The sequence below is a fragment of the Myotis nattereri genome (genome assembly GCF_964212035.1).
Source record: "Myotis nattereri genome assembly, chromosome: X".
NCBI classification, from domain to species: Eukaryota; Metazoa; Chordata; class Mammalia; order Chiroptera; family Vespertilionidae; genus Myotis; species Myotis nattereri.
In genome coordinates this window covers 2,865,156-2,874,622 of record NC_138078.1, presented here as the reverse complement: position 1 = coordinate 2,874,622, position 9,467 = coordinate 2,865,156, and the positions used below count along the sequence as shown (strand labels likewise).

At 54.5% G+C, this 9,467-nt stretch overlaps 1 protein-coding gene across 1 annotated transcript; it reads right to left on the bottom strand.

The window, feature by feature from the left end:
• Nucleotides 1-7,861: 7,861 nt before the first annotated feature.
• LOC308511346 (claudin-34-like) lies at nucleotides 7,862-8,506 on the bottom strand (the record flags this gene model as incomplete). Its single annotated transcript, XM_081081380.1, has 1 exon — nucleotides 7,862-8,506. The coding sequence occupies one exon, from the start codon at nucleotides 8,504-8,506 to the stop codon at nucleotides 7,862-7,864; it is 645 nt and encodes a 214-aa protein (XP_080937506.1).
• Between the last annotated feature and the right edge of the window lie 961 nt (nucleotides 8,507-9,467).

The following is a 9,467-nucleotide window of genomic DNA, read 5'->3' as shown; positions in this document are numbered from 1 at the left end:
GGCCAAAGAGCCACATGTGGCTCGTGAGCCGCAGTTTGCCAACCACAGGTATAGAGCACTGGCCTGGGTACTGAAGGGTCCCAGTTTCTATTCTGGTCAAGGGCACATGCCCCAGTTGCGGGCTCCATCCCCAGTGTAGGGAGGGCAGGAGGCAGCCAATCCATGATTCTCTGTCATCATTGATGTTTCTCTCTCTCTCCCTCACCCTTCCTATCTGAAAACAATCCCTATCTAATAAAAGAGAAACATGGTAATTAGCCGTACATCCGCTACCCTTCCCATTGGCTAATCAGGGCGATATGCAAATTAACTGCCAGCCAAGATGGCGGCCGGCAGCCAGGCAGCTTGAAGCGAACATGAGGCTTGCTTGCTTCAGTGATGGAGGACTCCAACGTTCCCCGCCTGCCACTGCTGGCCTCTGAGCTTGCAGTTTGAAACATTGTTACAAATATAGAAGCTAAACAAAACCCCAGAAACCTGCTTTGAGCCAGCCGGGATCTCAGAGCTGGAGTTGAAACAGTGTTTTGATTATAGAACCCAAACAAACCAGATACCTGCTTTCAGCAGTGGAGGCCTAAGAGCTGGAGCCAAGCCTCAGAGCTAAAGCTGGCCCAGAATAAATTAAAAAAATAAAAAAAAAGGAGCGGTTGGGAGCTTCAGTCATCCACCAGCCTGAAAACAGCCCTCAGCCCCTCACCCAGACTGGCCAGGCACCCCAGTGGGGACCCCCACCCTGAAGGGCGTGTGACCAGCTGCAAACAGCCATCATCCCCTCACCCAGGTTGGCCAGGCACCCCAGTGGGGACCCCCACCCTGATCTAGGACACCCTTCAGGGCAAACCAGCCGGCCCCCACCCGTGCACCAGGCCTCTATCCTATATAGTAAAAGGGTAATATGTCTCCCGGCACCGGGATCAGTGTGACAGGGGGCAGCGCCCAAAACCCCTGATCGCCGTGCGGCTCTGTGTGTAACAGGGTGCAGCGCCCCAACCCCCCGCCCCCCCCCCACGGGCCCTGCTCTGTGTGTGACGGGGTAGAGCCATAACCTCCCCATCGGCCCTGCCCTGAGTGTGACAGGGTGCAGCGCCCCAACCCCCTAATCCACCCTGCTCTGTGTGTGACAGGGTACGGAGCTCCAACCCCCCTGATGGGCCCTGCTCTGTGAGTGACAGGGGGCAGCGCCCTAACCCCCTGATCGGCCCTGCTCTGTGCGTGACAGGGGGTGGCGCCACAACCTCCCCATCGACCCTGCCTTGAGAGTGACAGGGGGCGGTGCCCCAACCCCCCCAATCGGCCCTACCCTGAGCATGACTGAGGGTGGCATGGCAACCTCCCGATCTGCCCTGCTCTGTGCATGACAGGGGGCGGCGCCCCAACTCCCCAATCAGCCCTGCTCTGAGCCTGACCAGGTGCTGCACCTAGATATTGGGCCTGCCCTCTGCCACGCGGGAGCAGGCCTAAGCGAGCACGTCATTATCTCCCGAGGGGTCCCAGACTGCGAGAGGGCACAGGCCGGGCTGAGGGACCCTCTTCCCCCCCAAGTGCACAAATTTTTGAGCACCGGGCCTCTAGTAAAAGTATATTTTAAAAAAAGACTTGAAGTCTTTCTACAATAGAAATGTCCTTTTTGAGGTCTTGGACGAGATAGTCACTGTAATTCATCAGAGTCTTAAGTAGAAAGCCTGGAGGAAGGGCCACCATGATGGGAGAAAGTGTGCCCTGATGGGAGCCAGGGCCAGGCCAAGGGGCGACCTCCCTGGACAGTCCACGGCCCAGGACAGTGGGGGAAGCTGACCTGGGTCCTGTCGGGAGGCTCTGTTCTGTTCCACTTGCAGAGCTCCCATCCCCTCCCCTCTCCTCTACCTCCACTCCCCTCTCCTCTACCTCCCCTCCCCCTCTCCTCTACCTCCCCTCCCCTCTCCTCTACCTCCCCTCCCCTCTCCTCTACCTCCCCTCCCCCTCTCCTCTACCTCCCCTCCCCTCTCCTCTACCTCCCCTCCCCTCTCCTCTACCTCCCCTCCCCTCTCCTCTACCTCCCCTCCCCTCTCCTCTACCTCCCCTCACCCTCTCCTCTACCTCCCCTCCCCCTCTCCTCTACCTCCCCTCCCCCTCTCCTCTACCTCCCCTCCCCCTCTCCTCTACCTCCCCTCCCCTCTCCTCTACCTCCCCTCCCCTCTCCTCTACCTCCCCTCCCCCTCTCCTCTACCTCCCCTCCCCCTCTCCTCTACCTCCCCTCCCCCTCTCCTCTACCTCCCCTCCCCCTCTCCTCTACCTCCCCTCCCCTCTCCTCTACCTCCCCTCCCCTCTCCTCTACCTCCCCTCCCCCTCTCCTCTACCTCCCCTCCCCTCTCCTCTACCTCCCCTCCCCTCTCCTCTACCTCCCCTCCCCCTCTCCTCTACCTCCCTTCCCCTCTCCTCTACCTCCCCTCCCCCTCTCCTCTACCTCCTCTCCCCCTCTCCTCTACCTCCCCTCCCCCTCTCCTCTACCTCCCTTCCCCTCTCCTCTACCTCCCCTCCCCTCTCCTCTACCTCCCCTCCCCTCTCCTCTACCTCCCCTCCCCTCTCCTCTACCTCCCCTCCCCTCTCCTCTACCTTAAATTTGGCTGGCACCCGACTCTGCCTCCAGTTGCACATTTCCTGTCTCCATGGGACACATGACCCGGGAATGGCGGTGGGCAGGGAGGAGAAGGAAGGGCCCACGGGGGGGATGGCAAAAAGGGAGAACGAGGAAGAGAAAGGCCAAAGCCACTCCTGAGCAGGAAACGCAGCTCGCGGGGCGGGACTGGCGCTGTGACCACCTCTGCTGGTGTCTCAGAGGGCACGCTGTGACCCAGGCGCTGCCTCTGCTCGGCCTCCCTCCGCCAGTGCTGTCACCAGGGACTCCTCCCTGCCTGGTGTCCCCAGCAAAGGGCCTGGCACGGTCCCACGCTGGCCCCGAGCCAAAGGCCACAGGGCAGCCTCTGGCTCCTGGGCACCTTGCAGGATTCCCAGGGAGGAGAAGGAGGAGAGAAATGCCACCGCCCTCAGGCAACCTCTCAGTGCTGTACACTCGGGAAATGAGCAGGACACGTTCTCTTGCCTTAGTCCTGTGAAAAAGAATAAAGTGAGTCCCTTAAACAGTCATTGCCAAAGAGCCATAGACAGGGGCTTGGAACTCCTTTCCCCGCTGTCCCAGAGCAGACCCCGCTGGTGGCCGCCTCACCTTCTGCGTCTGAACCTCATGACCTGTCCGCTTGCTCTCTGCAGACACTGAAGGCCAAGAGGGGTCAAGAGACTGCTTTCCTCAGCCCCAGCGGTTCTGTCATTCCCCCGCGTGACCAGCAGGAGGCAGGTACGCCGCCCTTCGCAGGGTATCGGGTTCCAGTATCGGGGTCCTCATCAGAAGCATGTCTCCCAAGAGCTTCTCTTTTCAAATAACCAGAGGGTTGACTCACTTAAATAACACACATCCTCTTTCAAACCGGGCTCAGTGGATAGAGCGTCGCCCCCCGGAGTGAAGGGTCCCGGGGTTGATTCTGATCAAGAGCATGTACCCTGGTTGCAGGCTCGATCCCCAGTAGGGAGCGTGCAGGAGGCAACTGATCAGTGTTTCTCTCTCATAGATGTTTCTAACTCTCTATCCCTCTCCCTTCCTCTTTGTAAAATCAATGAAAATATATTTTTGTAAAAAATGAGACCGACTACAGGTGTTTCCCTAGCAGCCATTTCCCAGCCATCCCAGACCTGCATGGAGAATGGGTAAGACTCGGCCCAAGGCCAGCCCTGAACGTCCCAGGGGAGGCAGAGGCCCCTTTCAAACCCCTGGGAAGGGAGCCAGGGTCTCTAACTCATTGCAGAGGCTGTGACTTCCTCCCAGTTCTAAGGACAGTGTGCACATCATGGCAGGCAGCGAAGGGACATTTCCTACAGAAGGCTTCCACCACTGTCCACTCGCTCCCTCAGAGAGTAGAGGGAAGACTCATGGCCCACAGATCGGATTCAAAGCCCAGGGGCAAAGGTTCCATTGAACATTCTCAGGTCCACAGGCAATGTCTTTGGAACACAGATTTATATTGCTGATAGACTTATGCCCAGGGAGGGTTTTTTTTTCAAGCACTGTGTGCTTAGAGACTTAAATATTCTTTGAGTAGAAGCCTATTTCAGCCTAGCTGGTGTGGCTCAGTGGTTGAGCGTGGACCTAGGAACCAAGCGGTTACGGTTTGACTCCTGACTGGGGGCTTGATCCCAGTGAGGATGCATAAGAGGAAGCCAATCGATGATTGTCTCTCATCATCGATATTTCTATCTCTCCCTCTCCCTTCTACTCTGAAATCAATGAAAAAAAAAATATTTTTAAAAGAGAATTCCTCCCTCTTAAAAAAATAATTAAGACTAAAGAGGCAGAGTGAACATCTTATGCAATGAGAATCTACACTAATAAAAGAGAAAAATGGTAATTGGCGTACGGCGATACTGTTTTCATTGGCTAATCAGGGCTATATGCAAATTAACTGCCAACTAAGATTGGCAGTTAACTGCCAACAAGATGGCGGCTAATTTGCATATGTAGGCACAATGCAGGGAGGCGAAAGGGAAAGCAGGAAGAAGCCCCCTGCCACTGACAGTGATCGGAAACCCAGGGGGGAGCTAAGAGCTGGGGGGCAGGGCAAAGGCGGCTTTGCCCTGCCCCCCGGCCATGATCAGAGAATCAGGCACCTTTGCCGCCCTGGCCAGTGATAGCAGGAAGTAGGGGTGGAGCCAGCGATGGGAGCTGGGCACGGTCGAAGCTGGCAGTCCCAGGAGCTAGGGGTCCCTTGCCTGGGCCTAAAGCGAAGCCCACGATCGCAGCGCCCCCCGCTGCCACTGCAGGTCCCCGCTGCCTGGGCCGGACGCCTAGGCCAGAGGTGTTAGGCCTGGGCAGGGGCGGAGCCTGCAACCGCGGGGAGCTGGGGGTCCCCTGCCCAGGCCTGACACCACTGCCGGAGGCCTCGGGCCTGGTCAAGGGGCCGATCCGGTGATTGGTGATCGGAGGGTGATGAGGGTCAACTCCTCTGGCCGAGGCATCAGGCCTGGGTGGGGGGCGGAGCCGGGGATTGGGGGGATATGATGGTCCCCTTGCCCAGGCCTGAAGCCTGGGTCAGAGGCGTCAGGCTTGGGCGGGGGGTGGAGCAGGCGATCAGAGGGAGATGGGGGTCCCCTGCCCAGGCATGATTCCTGGGCCAGAGGACTCAGGCCTGGGCGGGGGCCAGAGCCAGTGATCGGGGGGAGATGGGGGTCCCCTGTCCAAGCCTGACACCTCTGGCGGAGGCATCAGGCCTGGGCAAGGGGCCAATCAGGCAATCGGAGGGTGATAGGGGTCAACGTCTGAGGCCTCCCAGTATGTGAGAGGGGGCAGGCTGGGCTGAGGGACACTCTACCCCCCCACCTACCCACCCAGTGCACGAATTTCGTGCACCGGGCCCCTAGTAAAGAAATAAAAGTGTAGAATCACTGACAAGCTACAAGGAAGTGACTGAAGGAGATTATCCTTCCCCAAAAAGAGATTGAAAAAACCAAGATGGCGGCTTAGGTAAACACCGGAGTTAGCTGCCTCGAACAACCACTTCACAAATACAACTAAAAGACGGAACGGACATCGCCCAGAACCACAGGAAGACTGGCTGAGGGGAAATTCTTCAACTAGAAGGAAAGAGAACAGCATACGCGACTCAGAGGAGGCGCAGTGTGGAAAATACAAAGGTGCGGAGGTGCGCGCGGAGCGGGCTGGTAGCTGAGGGCGCGGTTGTCATTTTCAATCGGGAGGGAGGCTCAGGCCCTGAGCTCCAGTTCTGGGCGACTCTCTAGGGACCCAGACTCAAACGGGAGAAGCGGGACTGTCTGGCATCAGTCGGAACGTGAGGGCAGCTTTCTCTCCGAGGTTTGCAGCGGTTGCTGGGACTCTGAGAGGCAGAGCCTCTGGGGACGGGACTGAGAGCAGCCATAACTGCTCCCTCCACCCGCCCTGTTGATCCCTTGCGACCCGCCCCGCCCAAGCCCTGCACAGAGCCATTTGCCAAATAGCCTCAGCCAAAGGCTAGATTAGCACCTCCCTAGAGGACAGAAGTTTTCCCACTGCAGACACAGCTGATTCTCACAGCCAGCTGGCCTGGAGGTCAAATCGCCCTAGTATTAACTACAACAATCAAGGCTTAACTACAGGAGGACTGCACACAAAGACCACTAGGGGTGCACCAAGAAAGCATAAAAAATGCGGAGACAAAGAAACAGGACAAAACTGTCAATGGAGGATATTGAGTTCAGAACCACACTTTTGTCTCCCAAGAACTGTCTAGAAGCTGCCGATAAAGTTATTGAGATCCTCAAGAAACCTAATGAGACCCTCGATGTTGTAATAAAGAACCAACGAGAAATTAAGCATACACGGACTGAAATAATGAATATTATACAGACTCCCAACAGCAGACCAGAGGAGCGCAAGAATCAAGGCAAAGATTTGAAATGCGAAGAAGCAAAAAACACCCAACCAGAAAAGCAAAATGAAAAAAGAATCCGAAAATACGAGGATAGTGTAAGGAGCCTCTGGGACAGCTTCAAGCATACCAACATCAGAATTATGGGGGTGCCAGAGGATGAGAGAGACCAAGATATTGAAAACCTAATGAAGAAATAATGACAGAAAACTTCCTCTACCTGGTGAAAGAAATGGACTTACAAGTCCAGGAAGTGCAGAGAACCCCAAACAAAAGGAATCCAAAGAGGACCACACCAAGACACATCATAATTAAAAAGCCAAGAGCAAAAGACAAAGAGAGAATCTTAAAAGCAGCAGGAGAAGGAAACTCAGTTACCTACAAGGGAATACCCATACGACAGTCAGCTGATTTCTCAACAGAGACTTTGCAGGCCAGAAGGGAGTGGCAAGAAATATTCAAAGTGATGAATACCAAGAACCTACAACCAAGATTACTTTATCCAGCAAAGCTATCATTCAGAATTGAAGGTCAAATAAAGAGCTTCACAGATAGGGAAAAGCTAAAGGAGTTCATCACCACCACACCAGTATTATATGAAGTGCTGAAGGGTATCCTTTAAGAAGAGGAAGAAGAAGAAAAAGGTAAAGATACTAATTATGAACAACAAAAATGCATCTATCAACAAGTGAATCTAAGAATCAAGTGAATAAATAATCTGAACAGAAAAAAAAGTGTAGAATTACTTTTGAAGCATTTAAAAATTCTGGTATTTGATGTTCATAAGAAATAGTTAACCTTAAAGGTATACTATGGTTAGGGCGGAAATGTCCTTTTCTTTAGAGAATAATTTTGAAGTGCGTAGGGATGAAGGAACGTGAAGTCTGGGGTTTGCGTTAAAGATCTTCGGAAAAAGAAAAATAGATGAAAAGAAGAGAAGGAAGGAGAGAGAAAGCGAATATGGGCACTTCGTGGTAAATGTTGAGTCTGATAGTGGAAGGGGGATTCCTTCCGCTGTTCTGCTCTTGCACATGTGGGGACTTGCATGTGGTGGAGAGGTATTAGGGCCACGCCATGGAAGGTCAGGCCGGCTGTCTTTAGTGGGCGTTTGAGAGGGAGCTGGGAGAGTCCCAGCAACTCTCATTTCCACACAGTAGGTGTCTAGCATTGATTATTTACCCAATACTAATTAAAATCCAGATTCAGTAAGACAGGTAGACAGTGGGGTTTTTTGGAATTTTTTTAATGAAAGTTCCTTAACCAATCAATGAGCCCAATTTGGACATAGAAGCCAATGGCCACTTTCTGCCCAGAATGACCTTTGCCTTGGAACTATTTCATAGAGCATCCTGATAACACTGCACCCCCATAAGCGGCTCTCATGGATTCCCAAAGCTGTGCCACCGGGAATCTCACACTTGCGAGACCTCGGGGTACACACGGATGATGGGGGGCAGCTGGAAGGAGATGGTCAGCATCCCACTCAACAGCATGAGGAAGGCAGCCAGAACCGCCATAAGCACGGCACTGCCCATCTCCTGCCGGTCCGGCCTGAAGGGGATGTGGAAGGATGGCGGGAAGCGTATGCCCTCTTCATTCATCACGGAGTGGTGGTTCCAGATCACAGCAGTGAGGATAAATGCACCCGCTATGATGCTCAGGACTCCGGAAGCGCAGAACAGATTGCAGGAGGTGTTCTTCTGCAGGTGTCCCGCGTACACTCTCAGCAGGCCCGTGACCGTGAGCGCCTTCCCCAGGAGCCCGAGGAGGCTGGCGGCCAGCAGCAGGTTCTGAGCGACGCGGATGTCGAGCGGCAGGTCGGTGTCACTGTAGCGGTAGCGGTGACACTCTGTTTTTCTGCTGTGGAGGTTGGCGGACTGGTAAGCGCAGACCTTCCACATCCCAATGCAGGCCAGCCCCTGGGACGGGGCGGAGCTGCTCTCCATGTGCCACACCCGCCACTCAGGCAGGCCCATGCAAATCATGGAGAACATCCATCCCAGAATGTTGAAGGCGAAACTCGCTGCCTGGCAATTGGGGCTGACAAAAAAGGCCATGGCTGTTTCCAGGGGATCTGCAAACCAATAGAGGGCGTCATGGGGTGGGACCCACGGCCTGAACGGCCCCCCGGGGGTGAGCGGCGCTATATTGGAGAGGGAGATGCCATATTCCAGAATGGAGACACTTGGGACCCCCATGCTCGGCTGGCGAAGGGTCCTAGGGCAACATTTACTGAAAGCCGTCACATATTCAGACTTTCACCCTGGCAGGGTTCGCTAAGTGGTTAGAGCGTCTTCCCAATAGGCCAAGGTTGCGGCCTCAATCCCTGCTCAGGGCACAAGCAAGAATCAACCAATGAATGCATCAGTCAGTGGAACAGCAAATCAATGTTTCGCTCTCGCCCTCTCTCTCTGTCTCTAAAGTCAATCAAAAAATGTACAGACCTTCTAACAGGCAGTTCCACTTCTGGACATTTGTGAAAGACACAATTAAGATGGGCTACAGCCCAGCTGGTGTGGTTGAGCATCGACCTATGAACCAGGAGGTCAGGGTTTCCATTTCCAGTCAGGGCACACGCTCCGGTGTGGGCTTGATCCCCAGTGTGGGGTGTGCAGGAGGCAGCAGATCCATGATTCTCTCTCATCATTGAGGTTTCTATTTCTCTCTCCCTTTCTCTCTGAAATTAATAAAAATATTTTTTTTTCATGCTCCCAAGATTCAGCAATGCCAGCTCTGGATTAATACCCCGACCAAGGGTAAAGGAGGGATGCTAGCAGATACTTGCGCCCCCATGTTCATAGCAGCGTTCTTCACCACAGCCAGGAGGGGGAAGCACCCCAATGTTCATCATGGGTGAGTACACAGTCAGCATGTGGGCCGCCCATACCGTGGGATATCATCCAGCCTTGAGGACATTCTACCGAGTGAAATGAGCCAGCAACACAAAGACAAACCTGCATCATTTCACCTCTATGTGGCCCCGAGAGCAGCCACACAGCGACAGAAAGCCACTGTGGT